This window comes from Lithobates pipiens, unplaced genomic scaffold (genome assembly GCF_037356315.1).
Source record: "Lithobates pipiens isolate NorthernLeopardFrog02 unplaced genomic scaffold, aLitPip1_a1.2 Scaffold_13, whole genome shotgun sequence".
NCBI classification, from domain to species: Eukaryota; Metazoa; Chordata; class Amphibia; order Anura; family Ranidae; genus Lithobates; species Lithobates pipiens.
Window position 1 is genome coordinate 136916232 of NW_027507718.1, and position 21225 is coordinate 136937456.

The window sequence follows — 21225 nt, forward strand, 5'->3', positions numbered from 1 at the left end:
ACTACAAGCGGTATGATTGTTTGAAGAGAAATGCATCTGTACCAGGCTGTAAGTGTGAGGAGGAAAGACAAGCGGTAAAAAATTAAAGTGAAACCTAAGCAGCTTATAAACCTTGTAATCTTTCTGCACATAGCTTGAAGCGCTTTATTCTTCCCTTGGGGAGCAAAATGGCAGCAGGCCATAAAAAAGGGCCGGTTTGGGAATATCTGCTAATCTGACAGCTTATTATTCTAAATAGGAAACATTCATTTTGTTTGCAAAGTTTAAAAATTCTAATTACCAGCAAGAATATGTCCTTACATTTAAAGAACACCTGCCTTTTCAGATCCATCATGGCAGTGCCTGTTAGCGGGCATTTACTAACCTGCTGCCACCACATCCCTTGTTGTGTCACTGCCACATTTCACCAGCTGTTCTATTAAAATGAATGGGACTTTCAATGAGTTAACAGCAGGTCCAAAGGGGACCAGGCCATGTTTTGTGATACGGCACTGCGTCGCTTTAGCTGACAATTGCACAGTCCTGCGACACTGTACCCAAACAAAATTAATGTCTTTTTTTTTACCACAAATAGAGCTTTCTTTTGATGGTATTTGATCACGTCTGTGGCTTTTATTTTTTGCGCTATAAACAAAAAAGACCGCAAATTAAAAAAAAAAAAAACAATATATTTTACTTTTTGCTATAATAAATATCCAAAAAATAAACAAATAAATAAAAAAAAATTTATTTCTTCATCGGTTTAGGCCGATATGCATTCTACATATTTTTGGTAAAATAAATGAATTAATAAAATTAATAAATTCATTTAAAAAAATCACAATAAGCATATATTGATTGGTTTGTGCAAAAGTTATAGCGTCTACAAAATAGGGTATAGATTTATGGCATTTTTATTACAATTTTTTTTTTTACTAGTAATGGCGGTGATCAGCTGTTTTTAGCGGGACTACGACATTGCAGCAGACACTTTTTTTGGGACCACTAACATTGATAGCGTTCAGCGCTATAATAGCCACTGTTTACTGTATAAATGTCACTGGCAGGAAAGGGGTTAACACTAGGGGGCAATCAAGGGGTTAAGTGTTCCCTAGGTGTGCATACTAAACACTATTCTCAGGTGCCCGTCTACTGTTGTGCCTCTGTTGCTGTCTTGTTTTCACAAGTGTGAAATGTGTCGAGTACCTGTTTCAAATTCAGCATTCTATGATATTTTTCATCCTTCACTATTGGTATTCTGCCTCTCGCCTGTTTTCTCCCCATTTCTTCTTACCTTTACTCTCCCCTCCCCCCTTCCCTATGTCCCTCTCACCACCACCCCCCCCCCCCCCCCTCTTTTTCACATCCTTTTCTTCCTTCCCCTCCCCACCTTTTTTTCATTCCCCTTCTATCTTTTTGGTGCCATCTTCCCCTCCTTCCTCCCCATTCCTCTTCCTTTCTGTCCACTCACCAAAAATGAACCCCTCAATTCCCTGCCAATACCCTGCAATGCCCGCCAACACCCTGCCAATACCCTGCCATAAATTGCCATACTCAGAGATACCCTGCCATACCCAGCCATACTCAGGGATACCCTGCCATACCCAGCCATACTCGGAGATACCCTGCCATACCCAGCCATACTCTGAGATACCCTGCAATAACCAGCCATAGTCGTTGATATCCTGCAATACCCAGCCATAGTCGTTGATATCCTGCAATACCCAGCCATACTCGGTGATACCCTGCAATACCCAGCCATACTCGGAGATACCCTGCAATACCCAGCCATACTCAGAGATACCCTGCAATACCCAGCCATACTCGGAGATACCCTGCAATAACCAGCCATAGTCGATGATATCCTGCAATACCCAGCCATACTCGGTGATACCCTGCAATACCCAGCCATACTCGGAGATACCCTGCAATACCCAGCCATACTCGGAGATACCCTGCAATACCCAGCCATACTCGGAGATACCCTGCAATAACCAGCCATAGTCGGTGATATCCTGCAATACCCAGCCATACTCGGTGATACCCTGCAATACCCAGCCATAGTCGGTGATATCCTGCAATACCCAGCCAGCCATCATATGATGTCCTTGACTTTGTGCAGGGATATCTGAATGATGGATGTAGCTACAGGCATCATTCAGATATCAGCTTTTTCAGCCGGCGATTCCCTTCACCATAAGAACAATCATAGAGGCTGTTCCACTGCTTGATCGTTCTTACAAGAGGCGAGATGTCCCCCCCCCCTCCCGCCGGCCTCTGGTGCTTCTACCGACTCGCCAATACGATCAAAGCCAGAATCATTTTTTTATTTCAGGCTTCCCAGCCTAGAGGTGAGATGCAGGGTCTTATTGACAGCCTCTCAGAGTTAAGCTTGTGTAACTTTCACAAAGACCAAATAATATCCACCAATTTGTACTTATTTTTACCAAAGATATGTAGTAGTATAAATTTTGGCCAAAATTTATGAAGAAAAAATACTAATCTGCAAAATTTTATAACAGAAACGAAGAAAAATGTATTTATTTTTTTTTACTGAATTTTCGGTCTTTTCTTTTATAGCACAAACAATAAAAAAAAAAGGCGGTGATTAAATAGCACCAAAAAGAAAGCTCTATTTGTGTGAAAAAAAATCAAAAAAAAAATCATATGGGTACAGTGTTGCATGACTGAGTAATTGTCATTCAAAATGTGAGAGCACCAAAAGCTGAAAATTGGTCTGGTTATTAAGGGTGTTTAAGTGCCCAGTGGTCAAGTAAGTGGTTAAGTATATTGATTGGACTCGATTAGGAAAGCCACACACCTGTCTATACAAGACCGTACAGCTCATAGTGCATGTCAGAGCAAATGAGAATCATGAGGTCAAAAGGAACTGCCTGAAGGGCTCAGAGACAGAATTGTGGCAAGGCACAGATCTAGCCAAGGTTACAAAAAAAAAATTCTGCTGCACTTAAGGTTCCTAAGAGCACAGTGGCCTCCATAATCCTTAAATGGAAGATGTTCGGGACGACCAGAACCCTTCCTAGAGCTGGCCGCCTGGCCAAACTGAGCTGTTGGGGCAGAAGAGCCTTGGTGAGCTAGGTAAAGAAGAACCTAGAGATCACTGTGGCTGAGCTCCTGGGATGCAGTCGGGAGATGGGAGAAAGTGTAAGACACATGAAAGCCCGCATGGAGTTTGCTTTAAAAAAAAAAACTAAAGGACTCCAAGATGGTGGGAAATAAGATTCTTTGGCCTGATGAGACCAAGATAGAACTTTTTGGCCTTCATTCTAAGCGGTATGTGTAGGGAAAACCAGGCACTGCTCATCACCTGTCCAATACAGTCCCAACAGTGAAGCATAGTGGTGGCAGCATCATGCTGTGGGGGTGTTTTTCAGCTGTAGGGACAGGACGACTGGTTGCAATCGAGAGAAAAGATGAATACGGCCAAGTACAGGGATATCCTGGACAAAAACCTTCTCCAGAGTGCTCAGGACCTCAGACTGGGTCGAAGGTTTATCTTCCAACAAGACAATGACCCTATACACACAGCTAAAATAACGAAGGAGTGGCTTCACAACAGCTCCGTCATTGTTCTTGAATGGCCCAGCTAGAGCCCTGACAAACCCAATTGAGCATCTCTGGACAGACCTAAAAATGGCTGTCCACCAACACTTACCATCTAACCTGACAGAACTGGAGAGGATCTGCAAGGAAGAATATCAGAGGATCCCCAAATCCAAGTGTGAAAAACTTGTTGCATCTTTCCCAAAAAGACTCATGGCTGTATTAGATCAAAAGAGTGCTTCTACTAAATACTGAGCAACGGGTCTGAATACTTAGGACCATGTGATATTTCAGTTTTTCTTTATAATAAATCTGCAAAAAATTTCAAAATTCTGTGTTTTTCTGTCAATATGGGGTGGTGTGTACATTAATGAGGAAAAACTTAAATGATTTTAGAAAAAATGGTTGCAGTATAACAGAGTGAAAAATTCAAGGGGGTCTGAATACTTTCCATCCCCACTGTATGTACGCAGACACCACTCCATCTCCTCACACATGGAGATGTGGGCCTTCCACGTACGATAATAAATCTTCTGAGAAGATGACTTTCGTGCCCTCAGCATAGTGGAGATTACTGAATCCGACAGACCTTGATCCTTTAGCACCTGGCTATCAACAGCCATGCCGTTAAAGCCAAGGACTGTAAAGCAGGATGAAGTATTGGACCTTGCAACAGAAGGTCCTCTTGCATCGGCAGCCACCAAGGACCACCAGCCACCATTTGTACTACTTCAGCATACCAAGGATGCCGAGGCCAATCTGGGATAATTAGAATCACTGGAATAGCCTCATACCCTCAGCCTCCATTCTGCGAAGCAGGCGTGGTAGAAGTTTGAGTGGGGGGGGGCATAAATCAGCCGATAATGCCCCCATGGAGCCACCAACGCATCTGCCACGTCCGCCCAGGGATCTTTTGACCTGGCCACAAACCTCTGTACTTTCCGATTGAGTCGAGAAGCCAGGAGATCCATATCTGTCGTGCCCCACCTTAGGCAAAGGAGCCAAAATACATCTGGATGAAGGGAGCATTCCCCTTAGTCCAGCATCTGACGACTTAGCTGGTCCGCTTGCCAGTTTTCTACACCCGGAATGTACACGGCCGAGAACCGGCAAGTGCCGCTCTGCCCACCGCAGGATGTGAGCGACCTCCAGTGCTGCAGCCCAGCTCCTTGTTCCTCCTTGATGGTTGATATACGACACAGCAGTTAGCATTGCCCAACTGGATCCTGACCGGACGCCCCTGCAGCCTCTGTGACCATGTGCAGATTGCCCCAAGTTCCAGCACACTGATCGGCAGGCGTCCAGCAACCCTGGGCAAACTGTACGCCCCAAACTCCCCCCCCCCCCCAAACGGTAATCCAGAGATAATGGGGATTTGTCCCATTTGGACAGGATCTCCTTTTGCAAGACTCAAGAGTGGAATTTAGCATGTGGTACCGCCTCAAAAGTGGCTACCATGGGACCCAGGACTCGTATGCAAAAAACGCAGCAACGACCACCTGCGAGACACCAACAAGTTCATTGCAACTTGAAGAGTCTGCAGCTTGTCCAAAGGGAGAAAGACTTGCCTCTGAGGAGTCCAGAAGCAAGCCCAGGTACTCCAGGCACTCCAGGTGGACATGACAGCACATTACATGGGGTAGGGGACAGACTGTTGGGCACATTGTGGGGGGGGGGGGGACACTTCATTACTTGCTTTCTTCTGCTGGCTTCATATCTTCTCCAGTGGCGCACTGTTTCCCCTCGGCCCCTCCTCCTCCTCCTCCTATCCTGTTCACTCCAGATGATGTCACTTACAAGCACTAGGTAAGGACAGGAGGGGAGAAGGAGGAGGGGCCGAGGGGGAACAGCGCGATACAGCCAATAGGGCTTCCCTGCCTATCTCTGCCTGTGTCTGCGATCCTTCTGTCAGCTGCCTGCAACTGACAGTCAGATCGCCGCAGAATCCATGGGGATCGGGAACGCCGGTTGAGAACCACTGCTTTAGACAATGGATGGGAATCTTCACAAATTTGACTAACATATGCTTATTTTGACCTTCCTATGATCTGGAATGCAATATTTGCTGAGAGTTTATCCATGAGGTGATGGCACGGTGGTGATTACTTTTTTCAAGAAGCAAACGTCTACATTTCATCACCTTTGGACACTTAAAGAGGGAGTCCACCCAAAAACAATATATTAAAATGCAGCAGCTATAAATACTACAGCTGCTGACTTTTAATAAATGGACAATCACCTGCCTGGGTCCAGCAATGTCGGCAGCCGAGGCCGCCGCTATTCTCGGTGAGGGAATGAGGAAGTGAAGCATTGCGGCGTCACTTCCCGGTTCCCTACTGCGAATGCGCGAGTCGAGCAGCGCAATGGGAGTGGTCCGCGCTGCCTCTGGGACCTGTGTGTGTCCCAGCAGACAGCGCGGCGGGACAGGAAGAGGCATAGACTCCCGTGACAGGTATCTGCACCCCCCTGCCCCCTGAAAGGTGCCAACTATGGCACTGGGGGGGGGGGGGGGGAGGGGAGGGGTTCTGACGAGCGGAAGTTCTGCTTTAATGTTTATAAAAGGACTTTTTTTTTTATTTATATTCAGCATTTCATAAAGATATAGTGTTATATAGTGTTCTCATTTATTATCCAGAGAGTGTTCTTGATGGAAATGAAAGTCCGGACCTCAATGTTGCAAAGTGAGAGCACTCTACTTTGCTGTCCCAAGTAAATATTGGTAAGGGTCACCTGTGTGAAATGTTAGCTACGTAGCCCTGATTTGAGAATTCAGCTCTATGGAATTCATTCAATAAACTTCCTACCCTTGCAGCAGTGTTGCCATATTTTTTGCCCCATAGATAGAAGCATCATATGCAGCACAAGGAGATTTTTGAAGAAAATCTTGGCTTTGAATTTTCATGAATTAACTTTACACAATCCTATGCCTGTGCTAACCACCCATCGCTAGACAAATTAATATTTGCAGGTGCAGACCTTCTAGAACAGTTAAACCAGCGGATGACAGTGGATACCCAGAGCTTATTCCGTATGTTACATACACATTACATAAATGTACGGTATACACCAAAGAGACATTCAACTATAAGTCTGTGCAGAGACACACCTTGGATATATCTTTACAAGGATAGACTTCAGACTTGTGTAAAGCAACAAAACATTACAAAGGTGCATAAAAAACAGTTTCAAAAGTTAGTACAACTGTGGAAAAATGTTATCAATTGGACTTCCTATATAGTTTTGCTTTATGTAGCTTTTCTTTATTTACTGTTAATTTTCCCCGAGACAGAATACCTCGGAAGAGGTCAGTGCAATGTAACATAAGCTTTAGATCAAAATGAAAATAGCAACAGCTGTTTGTAGATAATAGAGAAATCGCGTATTTTGTGGACCATAAGATGCACTTTTCCCCCCCAAAAATATGGGGGAAAATGTCTCTGCATCTTATGTTACGAATGTACATCAGGCACCACCCCCTGCCACTGCCAGCAACGCCCCCCGCTGCTGACACCACGTTAGTACCCGAAGAGAGACAGGAGAGCAGAGGAAAGAAATCCCAGAAAGAAATCCCAAGGTCGTGGGGAGCATCAGGCGATCTCTCGGCTTGTCGAGATAAAAGATAGAGCAGCCGAAGCGATGGCAATGATAAGGCTGCAATAATGGCAATGGTCAGGCTGCATTTTATTGGCACTGGTAACTCTGCATTTTTTTGGCACAGGTCAGGCTGCATTTCCTGGGCACTGGTAAATATTTTGGTACACCATTTGGTTCAGAATCATATTTTTTTCTTGTTTTCCTCCTCTAAAACCTAGGTGCGTCTTATGGTCAGGTGCGTCTTATGAAGTGAAAAATATGGTAATTCTCAGATTAAAAGGCACATTGATTGATGCAAGACAAAACATTGTGTATATTAAAGAGAAATTCATTTCAATTTAAGAAATAAAATCCGGAAGCAGCCTGCTCAGCTCATTGTCGAAGTCTAAGATTAAAAAAAACAAAACAAAAAAAGAAATACTTAGCTGAGTGATTGCTATTTTGGTGCACATCAATTACGGTCAATCCAGACTTCTCCCTGGTTACAGTTGCTGCATGCTCATTTTGGGTCCAGAGACAAGGAGGTTATATCCCTGGGTCCCCCACAGCTTTCAGTGGTTTCTCCCTCTGACCTCATGTCACTAATATAACTTAGATATGTGGTTTAGAGGGGAATAATTGTAAAACTGCACGGGAATCAACGCAATCGACCATCCTAGAAATGTTGGTTTCCCAGTGGGCTTAGTGGAACAAAAACTTGGAAATGGAGCGGGAAAGGTGAGTATTTATTGTCCTGTTTTAAAGGCAACAAATATTTAAATAATTTTTTCCCAAGTTTGTCTTAAAAGCAGATACTACCACTAATTTACTAGCAATCACAGAACATTTGAAGACTGCATTACAAATAACTCCACATTTACAGAGAAATTCTACTGACTTGTAGCATAAGCTCCACATATTGCTTATCCTCCAACAGGCACAGGTAGGGATATATATTGATTCTGCGAGTCTTCTTGCTGATCTCTGCTAGTTGGCTCTTTGAGTCTTGCAGTGCATGGAGCAGAGTTTTACCCCAGACTGAGCGGAGACTATCCAACACAGCTCTCTGTAAAACAGCACACATTAGTTTGAGATGCTAAACAGGGAATACTAAACTGCAAATGTAGGAAGATTCTGTAGGACAATGGCAACAATCAAACTTGCAATGCTGGACGGACTCCGCTAGCTCAGTGTCGGATCGCTCCGTTGATCCCAACTGAGCAGGCGGATGACAGGTTATATTTATATAATTACACAGTCTCACTGTGCAGAGACAGACCTGTCAGAGCCCCGTTGTTCTCTATGGAGAGATCGGATGAAAATAAAATAGCCTGTCCATTTTCATCCAATCCCATCCAATCCGTCTACTTTGAGTGGATCACGACAAATCGGATGGCAGGCAGGAGTCAGCAGACACATTTCCGCTGACATCCGCCTGCCCATAGAAGTCAATGGGTGGCCCACTCAGATCCACCTGAAAAATGGTCAGGCTGATCCGAACGGGCTGATCATCTAAAAGGGGGCTTAGAAACTGGAGATTTAGAATATAAAACAAAGTAGTACAGAAAAGGAGAAAGATGTATATCCGTTAATTAAGACATGAATAGGGGGGTTATATTAATTGGATGGATCCAATTCAATCACTATTGTTGAGTCAACTTTCCCCATAGTCATTTAATAAATCAATAGGAAACTGGGTCTTTTGTTAATGTCACTCAAAAACCCACTTTAGTACTTATGAATAAAGTGTGGCAGGAAATGAGATATATAATGCAATATGTACATATATCAGTCTATACCCCCTTATGGGAAAATATAAAGTAAAAGGTTTAAATAAATTGGAAAGATTTGGGGTGTAGAGAGAATTAGGGATTCAATATATCTCACAATTATATTCTAATAATATTTTAAAAACATTTCAAGAATTACAAAGAGAATACTCTCTGCCCCCATATACCTCCTTTCAATATTTACAGTTACGACAACGTACATACTTACACTTACAGGCCCAAAATAAAGTTAGCAAGTTAAAGGGTAAGTTCACTGTTAAAGAAAAATCTGTAAGGTGATCTTACACAGGACCCCCTCCTCCTTCCCTCCCCCCGGTTCCGTTTTAAGCCCTGGTATATCCACGTCAGGAGGGACAGTTCAGTTCAGAGCACTCTAAGTGGTCAGCACCGCCACAGCAGCCACATAGCCTGTCCTGCCAGCTATGCAGAAGACGCGTGGATGCCAAGGGGATTTCTAAGCCCCAGACTCCTGACACGGAAATACCGGGGCTTGGAACAGGAGATTGCCGCAGCCTATGTCAGCAGGATTGGGGGTCTTGTGTAAGTTCACCTTACATATTTTTCTGTAAAGGTGAACTTTTACTTTAAAGATACAAACTAGATCTTATTGCAAAGACACAAATTAAGAAGGGCCTTATTTCCACTATATATGGCTGTTTAATTGGGCAATTTCAGGGGGAGGCTATCTGTCCCACTAGAAGGGGATGGGAAAATGACTTGGGAGATCTAACATATGAACAGGGGCAAAATATTTTGAAACAAGTACAGCTAGGCCGCGTACACACGCGGGGACTGTTCGCTCAACTTTGTCCGTCAAACAGTTTCAGCGGACAGTCCGCTCAAAATTAGCATGGACGGACTTGCCCACACACGACGAACGAACAGTCCGCTGAAACCGTGCGCGATGACGTGAACGGCACGTACGACGGGACTAGAAAACGACGTCCTATACACTGCAATGCAAACTTCGGCGTGTAAATCCTTTCTGAGCATGCGCGGAACTTAGTTTGACGAACAAGCCTACACACGAGGGGACTGTTCGCTGAAACAAAGTTTCAGCGGACAGTTTTTCGGAATTTCCGAAAAACTTTGTTCAGCAGACTGTCCGCTGAAACTGTCCGCTGAAAGCCCACACACGAGCGGACTGTCCGCCGAAACACTGTTCAGCGGACAAAGTTGAGCGAACAGTCCCCGCGTGTGTACGCGGCCTCAGTGTCGCCTCAGCAGTCCCTAACCCAATTATATATAATTCATAGAGTGTATGGGGTAGACGAGATACATCTGAATGCCCTCAGTACAGGAGAACCTCTGCTGATTTATTACACGTAATGGAAATGTCCTAAATTGTTCAGGTGCTGGCAAAAAATAGTGGACACTATTAATCTGGTTTATCAAACAAAGATACAATTGGATCCCAAAATAATTCTACTAGGTCATTTAGAAAAAGAGGTATATCTACCAGCAGTTAAGACAGCTATTAAGATTCTATTTACTGAACAAAAATTGATTTTACAAAAATGGATATCCCTGAGTGTTCCCATATATGAGGAAATGAGGACTGGTGTACAGGTTAATGATACCTTACTAAAAGAATGGCAGGAGTTCTGGGGTGGTGATAAAAAAAATAATCCATAAAATATGGGATCCATGGTAAGGGATGCCTGATACCCCTTATTATAGCATCAGATGGAATCCCAGGTATGGGTAGATCCTCCTCCTCCTCAAACTATAGAAAGAGTGGAGAAGGATAAGTGAAAAAGGGTAGAGGGACAAGTTTGAGATATAAATGGGATTGTTGCTGTAATACTATTACAGTCTTATATGTGCGCTGCCACTACCATAGGGGTGTTATGTTACGAGTGTAGATATAGGATTGGTAAGTAAAGTGTAGGGGGGGTACTGGGGACAAGGGAAAAGGATGTGATATCTATATGAATTATATTTGCTTTGTTGAAAAGCATTAACTTCACTTTGCCTTACCGCTTTCATCTTGGCATCAGTAACTGGTTTAATAGCCTCCACGGTGTTAATAGTCACAGTATCACAACTCTCAATTTTCAGTTGCTCTTCAAACCATTCCTGTAAGTCAGTCATTGTAAAGTCCATTTTAGGATAACAGGGAGGAGACTGCTAACATAAAGAAAAGAAAAATCTAAGTCAGGCATTATTTTTTCATTTAAGTCTACTCATTTTACGTTTCTGTTTTGCAAAGTTATATTGTTTTTTTTCACGTTACTGTTATACTGCAATGTTGCTTTGCTTTATTGTTAACCATCATTTGCTTAGCAGGTACGCCATTCACCTGCAGAGCAGATTTATCTATCTTGACAGCAACAGTGTTTGCTCCCACGATACATAAAGCTGTGACTCCAGCACTGTTGGAGGTGATTTTACCACCACAGTTAAAAAAAAAAAAAAAAAAGAGCATATATGCCGAGGAATGGGGGCAGCAGGGGTGGAGGAGCGCTTTGCTCCTACCTTTTCGGGAGGATGCCCCCATGCTTCAGCATATATAAATGGTGCATGTATGCCCATCATTAGAAGTGGGTGGATGAAGGGAGGTATTCTAAAGGTGGGCATGCCCACCGATCAATCTCTCTTTTTCGTTCAGCCCACAGGCTGCATGAAAAAAAAGATTACGATATATGCCCAACAAGGACCAGCAACATACTGGTATGTTGCTGGACTTTGAGTGGTTATACCAGAATGATGCCTGCAGGTTTAGGTATCATCTTGGTATCATTCTTTTCAGCCAGCAGTCAGCTTTCATGTAAAAGCAATCCTAGTGGCTAATTAGCCTCTAGACTGCTTTTACAAGCAGTGGGAAGGAATGCCGTCCCCCACCCCCCACCCCCCACTGTCTTCCATGTTTTTCTCTGGCTCTCCTGTCCTAAGAGGGAACCTGAGATTGCAGCCAGTGATTCCGCCAGCTGACCATAGAGCTGATCAGAGACCAGAATGGCTCCAATCATCTCTATGGTCTAAGAAACCAGAAGCTACGTTTTTCATGACTTAGATTTCACCGGATGTAAACAGCACCTGTCATTACCTATTGCCATCATAGGGGATATTTACATTCCCTGAGATAACAAGGCACTTGGACACCTTCCTGCCCAAGCCAATTTTCAGCTTTCAGTGCTGTAGCAATTGCGCGGTCATATAACACTGTACTCAAACAATTTTATAATTTTGTTCCCACAAATAGAGCTTTCTTTTGGTGATATTTGATCACCTCTGCGATTTTTGTTTTTTGCGCAACAAATAAAAAAAAATATTGGAAATTTTGAGGAAAAAAAAAAAAAAGTTTTTCTTTGTCACTGTTAACATTTTTTGTAAATAAGGAAGATTTCTTCTTCAATGATGGGCACTGATAAGGTGGAACCGATGAGGTGGCACCAATGAGGTGGTACTGATAGGTGGCACTGATGGGCACTGATTAGTACTTATGGGTGGCACTGCTGGCTGGCACTGACACTGATGGGTGGCATTGCTGGGCATCACTGAGTTAATTTGTTATATGAGGGTGCCAGTCAGCGCCCATTTGTGGGCACAGATTGGGCTGTCATTTGCACATGTGGATGGCCATGGTGTACATACCTGGCTATCCACATGTTGACCCCATCCCTGGTTGTCCTAGCGGCTCTCCTGGTGGTCTAGTATGGGCATCCGAGGGGGGCGGCGCTGATAAACAATCGGCGCAGACAGCCGTGAGTGAGGAAAAGCCGATCAACAGATTTTCCTGTTTACATCGTGATCAACTGTGACTGGACATGGCTGATCACGTGGTAAAGAGACTGACACATCGCTCCACCGATCTCTGCGATGCGCACCCCCACAGGCACGCGGCAGCCGTTATCCTGAAACACGTCATATGACGCCCAGTCAGGATAACAGAACCACTTCCCGGACGTCAATCTGCTATTGACCGGGCGGGAAGTGGTTAAAAATAAAGAAGAAGAAAAAAAAGCATCCCTGTCCCCCCCTGCTCTCGTGCAAAGGTGAACGCAAGCATCGGTCTGACGTTAAGATGTAAACAGCAATTGCACCATGCATATGAGGTATCACCACGAAGGCCAGATTGAGGGCAGTCATTTTAGCAGTAGACCCCCTCTGTAAATCTAAAGTGGTAACCTGTAAAGGCTTTTAACCACTTGCCACCCGCCCTATAGCAAATAGACGGTGGCAAAGTGGTTGCATAATCCTGACCGGACGTCATATGACGTGATCAGGATTATGAGCCGCTGCGCGCCCCCGGGGGCGCGCATCGTGGCGATCGTTGTTGGGGGGTGTCAGTCTGACACCCGGCAACTACGATCTCGGTAAAGAGTCTCCAACGGAGACTCTTTACCACGTGATCAGCCGTGTTCAATCACGGCTGATCACAGTGTAAATAGGAAGAGCCGGTGACCGGCTTTTCCTCACTCGCGTCTGTCATACGCTAGTAGAGGAGAGCCGATCGGCTGCTCCTCTGACAGGGGGGGTCTGTGCTGATCGATTCAGCACAGCCCCCCCGAGGATGCCCACACTGGACCACCAGGGACGCTACCAGACCACCAGGGATGCCAAGGACAAGGTATGCCACCCTAGACCACCAGGGATTCCAGTCAGTGCCACAATGGATGCCAATCAGTGCCCAAAATGGATGCCAATCAGTGCCCACAATGGGCATCACTGATTGGCATGCATTATTGATTGGCACTGATTGGCATCCATTAGTACAATATATTATAATACAATGCCGCCTATCAGTTCCCATCTGTGCCGCCTATCAGTGCCTACCCATGCCCACCTGTGCCGCCTACCCATGCCCACCTGTGCCGACTAACCCATGCCCACCTGTGCCACCTATCCATGCCCATCCATGCCAATCCGTGCCAGCTATCAGTGCCAATTTGTGCCACCTATCAGTGCCCATCCGTGTCGCCCATCAGTGCCACCCATCAGTGCCACATATCGGTGTCCATCAATGCCACCTCACCAGTGCCACTTCATTGGTGCCACCTCATCGGTGCCCATCAGTGCCGCCTTATTGCCCATCAGTGTAACCCCATCAGTGCCCATCAGTGAAGGAGAAAACTTACTTATTTGCAAAGTTTTGAAACTGAAACAAAAAAAAACATTTTTTTTTTCCAAAATTTTCTGTATTTTTTTATTTGTTTAGCAAAAAATAAAAACCGCAGAGGTGATCAAATACCACCAAAAGAAAGCTCTATTTGTGGGGAAAAAAATGATAAAAATTTCATTTGGGTACAGTGTAGCATGACCGCGCAATTGTCATTCAAAGTGCGACAGCGCTGAAAGCTCAAAATTGGTCTGGGCAGGAAGGTGTTTAAGTGCCTGGTATTGAAGTGGTTAAAAATGTATGTAGTTTGTCACCACTGCACGTTTGTGCGCAATTTTAAAGCATGCCGTGTTTGGTATCCATGTACTCGGCCTAAGATCATATTTTTTTATTTCATTAAACATTTGGGCAATAGTGTGTTTTAGTGCATTCAATTTTTAAAAAAAAGTGTGTTTTTTCCAAAAAAAATGCATTTAAAAAAACGCTGTGCAAATACTGTGTGAAAAAAAAAATGAAACACCCACCATTTTAATCTGTAGGGCCTTTGCTTTAAAAAAAATATGTAATGTTTGGGGGTTCAAATAATTTTTTCATGTAAACAAAAAGTGTCAGAAAGGGCTTTGTCTTCAAGTGGTTAGAAGAGTGGGTGATGTGTGACATAAGCTTCTAAATGTTGTGTATAAAATGCCAGGACAGTTCAACCCCCCCCCCCCTGCCCCCCCCAAATGACCCCATTTTGCAAAGTAGACACCCCAAGCTATTTGCTGAGAGGCATGTCGAGTCCATGGAATGCATTTTTTTTTTTGCACAAAGTTGTCACTGATATCTTGCTCAAACATGCCATTGGCATATGTGAAATTACACCCCAAAATACATTCTGTTACTTCTCCTGAGTACGGGGATACCACATGTGTGAGACTTTTTGGGAGCCTAGCTGAGTACAGGACCCGAAAACCAAGCACCAGGCTTTCTAAGGGTGTACATTTTTGGTTTCATTCTTCACTGCCTATCACAGTTTCTGAGGCCATGGAAATCCCAGAAGACATAACCCCCCCCCCCCCCATGACCCTATTTTGGAAAGTAGACACCCCAAGCTATTTGCTGAGAGGTATGGTGAGTATTTTGCAGACCTCGCTTTTGTCTCAAAGTTTTGAAAATTGAAAAAAGAAAAAAAAAAGTGACAAAATTTAAAATATTCCATGGACTCAACATGCCTCTCAGCAACTAGCTTGGAGTATCTACTTTCCAAAATGGGGTCATTTGGGGGGGGGGGGGGGGGGTGTGCCATCTGGGCATTTTATGGCCTTCAAAACTGATAGGTAGTGAGGAGTAAATTAAAAAAATTTACGCCCTTAGAAATCCCGAAGGCGGTGCTTGGTTTTCGGGGCCCCGTATGCGGCTAGGCTCCCAAAAAGTCCCACACGTGGCATCTCCATACTCAAGAGAAGTGGCAAAATGTATTTTGGGGTACAATTCCACATATAACCATGGCATGTGTGAGAAATATATCATTTAGTGACAAGTTTTTGTAAAATTTTTCTTTTTTTTGTCATTATTCAATCACTTGGGACAAAAAAAAAACAGGATTTTTATAACAGCTTACCTGTAAAATCCTTTTCTTTGATGTACATCAGGGGACATAGAGCTATAGTAATTACTATGTGTGTCATATCGGACCGACAGGTGATGGACACTGCCACGCCCTTAAGGCTGGTACTCCCCTATATAACCCCTCCCATTACTGGGAGTCCTCAGTTTTGTAGCCAAGCAATACAAGTGTATACCAAAGAAGGGAGGGACCACTGTGTCCCCTGATGTACATCAAAGAAAAGGATTTTACAGGTAAGCTGTTATAAAAATCCTGTTTTCTTTTCTTACATCGGGGACACAGAGCCATAGTAATTACTATGTGGGATGTCCCATAGCAATGGCAGCTGAAGGGGGGAGACACAACAAAAACAGGAAGCCAGAGGACTCATACTACAGCCTGCAGTATACTGCGCCCAAAGGAAATATCCTCATGACCTTTAATTTGATTTGACAAAATCTGATAAAGGTATGAACCAAAGACCAAGTCACGGCCTTACACATCTGAGCCATAGAGGCCTGATGATGTACCACCCAAGAGGCACTAATCGCCTTGGACGAGTGGGCTCTAACATGAGAAGGAAGAATTTTCTTCTATAACCAGTTCCCGACCGGCGCATGACAATGTATGTTGGCAGAATGGCACGGGCAGGCAAACTGGCGTACAGGTAATTCCAGTTGAATTTGGCGTCCTGCCATCACGTGCGCACCGCTGGGGATACCCGCGATCGTCTCACGGGGAGATGCCAATGTAAACAGCATCTCCCCGTTCTGCAACAAGTGACACTGATCTCTGCCCAAGCTAGTACATTATTCACCTCTTTTTGGGCTGCATGTGCCCCCCTGGTAACTGATGTAAGCCACCACCACAGCCTTGTCAGGCAATCCTGACAGGACAGTCCTGTAGTCTGACCGTCCAAGATTCTAGGGCCAGATGTGCTTCCAAACTTCCAAAAAAAAGTTGATAGGCAAGGTCCTCTAACCTGGACCATCTCCCCTGGACAGAATCTTCTTTCCAGGGCTGCTTCCCAGAAGGCTGGCATCTGTTGTTAACACCTTCCAGGATAAAGATTTTCCCTTTTGCTGGATAACAGCCACCAATTTAGGCTCTGAATTATGTCGGGAGCCAAGCGTATTGGAACAAACATGGTCTAAATCCTTTTTTATTGCAGACCGACAGAATGGTGTCTTGAAGCAGTTTTTGAATAAAACTGTGAGTAAGGGATGACCTTGAGGCCACCATTTCCCCTAAAAATCTCCTGCACAGCCGAAAGAAGGAATTTTCCTTTGTTTTGATAAGTTGAATTAGTCCTACAATGGAACGGATTCTTGTCTGGGGTAAGAATATCTTTTTCTGTATGGTATCTATAACCAGCCCCCCCAAGTACTGTAATCTCCTAGATGGTTTTAAGGAGAATCTTCCTGGGTTGAGTATGCAACCTAGAGATTTCAGATAGTTACGGCTGAGACTGAATGTCTAAATAGGCTAGGACCGCTATGCCTTGCGCCTTTAATCTGGCTAAAGGAAGTGCCAGAATCTTTCAGAACACTTGTGGTGCTGTGGCTAAGCCGAATGGCAGGGCCACAACTGAAAAGATAATTTTATATTTCAAAACGCAGAAATTTCTGATGAGCGGGAAAATTTGGCACATGGAGATATGCAACTCCCCTCCTTGCAGGATGGACACAGCCGATCAAATTATGAAAGGATCGGATGTTTAAGTGCCAATTCAGGGGGGACGTGGCCGGCCGGAACCGAAGACGGACGCTTTCCTCTGGAGCTCTGTCGGATCTCCGACAATCTGGTGCCATCCTCCGCTCCAGATTACTCCAGGCGCCCATATCCCGGATTACCCTGTTCGCCGGGTCCTCTTCTACAGCTATATATGAGTTTGGCCGCCATCCGCCGTCCGTGGACCGCGGGATTCGGCCCGTTGCGGCCGCTGCTAGGCGCCTCGCCGGGCGCCATCTTGTGGCCTTCTAGGCCTCCATAAACACCGGCCTATCCTGCGGAGCTCCCCGAGGGCCGCTCTGGCGGCGGATCCAGGCTACCCGGAGGGGACAAACTCGGCCGCTGAATCGCTGCATCTCCGCGCATAGGAGCCATCTGGGACCCCCTACTCTGCATCCCTCTGGCCTGGTGAGTCCCCTGAGGAGCTGTTTGTGTTCTCCCTTGTACTATCCCCTCTCCACACCGCCAGGTGGATACCTATTTGAGACTCCCCTGAGAGTTTTTGAGGGACTGAAACCCACGTCTCATTGCAGCAGGCAACAACAGGTTATCTGGCAGCCCTCTCCAGGCAAGGCCCCTGGCTCCGGCCTATATTGGATCCTGGTGGCCATCTTGCTACACCCTGCTACACCCAGTTTCTCATAGCTGCCATTATCACAGCTTCATAGGGTGAAGGGGAAATTAAACCTCCTGGAATTGACTGCACCCACCACCAGTAATCAACATGATCACCATCACTTTTAACCACCATGGCTCTTAAATGAGTTAAGGGGTCTACCTGCTCTCCATGACCCCCGCTAAGCAACACTAGCTACTAACAGATCCGGGGGTAAGCTTTTCTTATCTTTACAGTACCAAAGCACCCCATGGGAAAAAAAAATCGGTCAGCAACAGGAACATTACAAACAAATCCCTGAACAGCAGACAGGGCCTATTATGGATCGTTTTGTCACGAGATCTCAACTTGCACCCTCTCATTCCCCGCCGGATCCCTTCGCCACTATGGATTCAACTCTGGGGATTGAGGGCTCTGGCACCCCCCCAGCTAATGCTCTCCAGGCCCCTGACCCGGGTCCCCCCAACGCAGGGGATCCTTACCCCTGCTATTTTGGATGCCAAGTTGGACGCCAAATTACACTTTTTGCTTCAACAAATCACAACTAATGTCTCACCCGAGGTAAATAAACTTGCGGTGGAACTGAGAAAGGAGATTAACCAGCTGGGAGAGCATACGGACACACTCGAAAATAAATTTGACCAGATGGTTAGCTATGTCCAAACCGTTGAAGAGGACAACCATAACCTCCGCCTCTCAGTCTCCCAACTGCAACAGGAGAACCTGGAAAATAGAGAGAGACGCCAGAACTTACGCTTTAGAGGTATCCCGGAGACTGTGGGAGACTCTGATCTACGTCCTTACCTCCTGGGCCTCTTTAACACCCTGGCCCCCACGGTCCTGGACATAGACTGGCGCCTTGATAGAGCACATCGCTCTCTGGCCCCCAAACCTCCTGCTGGAGCCAGACCCAGGGATGTTGTTGTCCGGTTCCACTTCTTCGAAAGCAAGGAGGCATTGATCCAATCCACGCGCAACAAACCTCAAATCACCTACCAAGGGGTGAAATTGCAGATTTTTAGTGACCTTTCTCCCATCACCCTGGCTAAACGTAGGAACCTTCGGCCGATCACCTCCTACTTGCAACATCACAAGGTTCCATACTTCTGGGGGTTCCCCTTTCGTCTGATGGTGTCAAAAAACGGAGCTCAGCACACCCTACGGGACCTTCCGGAAAGCGAATCCTTTTTAAAGAGCCTTGGCCTCCCTCCTCTTCCTGAGGAGGACATGCACTACGCCGAAGCCCAGATTCGCCCGCTACCCAACACTCCAAGCGGCATCTGGACGCCCGTGAGAAGCAAATCCAGGAGGCACCCCTCTACACTCCAGCATCCACGGTTCTCCAAACAACCCCCCTGAACCCTCTCGCCAGTTCCCTCGTGGTTTAGTTTTGTTTTTTGTTTACTGCTTATAATCCCTCATCTTCTCCCTTTCCCCTGTGAATTTGAAGGGAGAAGTTCCTGTTGCTATGGTAACATTCAGTTTGTCCTTTGCCTTGACTCTTCAAGCTGGGACTCTTTTTCCCGTCCCATGGGGTTCCGTTTTTCTACAAGAACTATACGATGTTAATGTTATTTGTTAAATTCCGATCTCATAAGGAGAGTAGATGGCCCTTCCTCTTTTCAGTCCGACCACCCCTGGTGATCGTCCGGCCATGACCCTCTTGACCTGGGTTGATTCTCTGGGTCCCCTGAGGCACATGACTCCCTCAGGTCATCCAGATGTTCTCTTCTTTTTTTTTGTTCTTTTTATTTTTGTTATTATTTTTCTGATGTTTTTGTTAATGTATTTTACTAAAGTTTTATGTTCTACTATGTCCACTTTTATAGCTCAGTTTCATTGCTTTGTTATGCACTACGTAGGTTGGTTAGGCCTCAGGCTATTCTGGCTTTGGGTACTCCTGCTTTTTTCCCATCGCCGGGGTATAACTTACGCCAAAGACACATTCAGTCGAATGATGTCCCGGTTTAATGTTACTTACAATAGGCTGTACCACAATTCCCAGGTACTTACAAATGCTTATCTATTTAACTCACCCTTATGGCCTTAAAAATTCTGTCTTATAATGTAAAAGGTTTAGGATCCATACGTAAGCGCTGGCTGGCCCTGAAGGAATTCAGGTCCTCTGGTGCGGTCGTGATTATGTTGCAAGAAACCCACTTTAAAGCAGATGGCTCCCTTAAGTTTGCCTCCAAACACTTTCCTACCTCCTTCCTAGCCTCTGACCCCACAGGCAAGGCAGGTGTTGCGATTTTGATCAAAAAGACATGTCCCATTAAGGTTAAAAAATCCCATGCAGACCCCCATGGCAGATACCTAGTTTTAGAATGTCAACACTTTAACACCTCCCTGACTCTTGTCAACCTGTATGCCCCCCAATGTTGGTCAGCTTGACTTACTTAGTGGCCTGCTTGATTCCCCTCACTGCCCATCCCAGCCTTTTATGATAGTCGGAGGGGACTTTAACTTGGTCATGTCTCCCTCTAGAGATAGAAAAACTCTGTTCTTATCCACACCCTCCAGGAGGATGGCTTCCCAAGCCACCTCATTCCGTCAGCTTATTAGATCCTATCGGCTTTTCGACTCATGGAGGATTAAACATCCCACAGCTCAGCAATTTACCTTTTATTCTCCAGTTCATAAAATGTATTCCCGGCTCGATCACTTTCTTATATCTGCCCCTCTCATCCCACACGTGGTCGATTCTGAGGTGTTGCCGATTACCTGGTCTGATCATGCCCCCATTACCTTAGATCTCTTACTCACCCAGGCCTACCCTAGATCCCATCACTGGAGGCTTAACAGCCACCTCTTACATTCTGAAAGCTCCCGCTCTGTCCTCGCGAAGAGCCTTACAGAATTCTTCCAACTGAACAAAGGGTCGGTCCTGGATTATTCCACCCTGTGGGAGGCCCATAAGGCCGTTTTTAGAGGCGCCTGTATTGCAGAGAGCTCTAGATTGAAGAGAGACAGGTCCGAACTTATCCGATCGCTAACTTCTGCTCTTCTCTCGACTGAGCGGAAGCTCCTGGGCGCCCCCACGGTGGAGAGGCTGCGGAGGGTCACTCTCCTTAGAGAACAGATTAAAACAGCGCAACTTGACCGAGCAGCCAAATCGCTGCTTTGGATGAGGCAGAAATTTCAAACATCTTTGGCAAATTTTACCACAAACTCTACAATTGTCTATCCCCAGAAAACCATTTTCACTTTACTCAAGAGAAATTTAAGGCTTTTTTCTCCAATCTTAAACTCCCTAAGCTCTCGCTGAGTGATTTAGAGGCCCTTAATAAGACAGTAACGGCGGAGGAGCTCGCTGATGTAG

At 45.4% G+C, this 21225-nt stretch overlaps 1 protein-coding gene across 5 annotated transcripts in view; it reads right to left on the reverse strand.

Annotated features, from left to right (window-relative positions):
• Nucleotides 1–21225, reverse strand: part of POLRMT (RNA polymerase mitochondrial) — a 304233-nt gene that overhangs the window by 120576 nt on the left and 162432 nt on the right. For 4 of the 5 annotated variants that reach the window (XR_013272200.1, XM_077475628.1, XM_077475624.1 and 1 more), the window contains 2 exons: nucleotides 10887–11036; nucleotides 8015–8182 (listed from right to left, as the gene is read on the reverse strand). Coding sequence is in view for 4 of the 5 variants with exons in the window: in XM_077475628.1 (XP_077331754.1) it covers nucleotides 8015–8182; nucleotides 10887–11036 (318 nt within the window). In the remaining variant the exon portion in view is untranslated. The remainder of the gene's footprint in view (nucleotides 1–8014; nucleotides 8183–10886; nucleotides 11037–21225) is intronic. The other variant, XM_077475625.1, reaches the window with a different exon arrangement.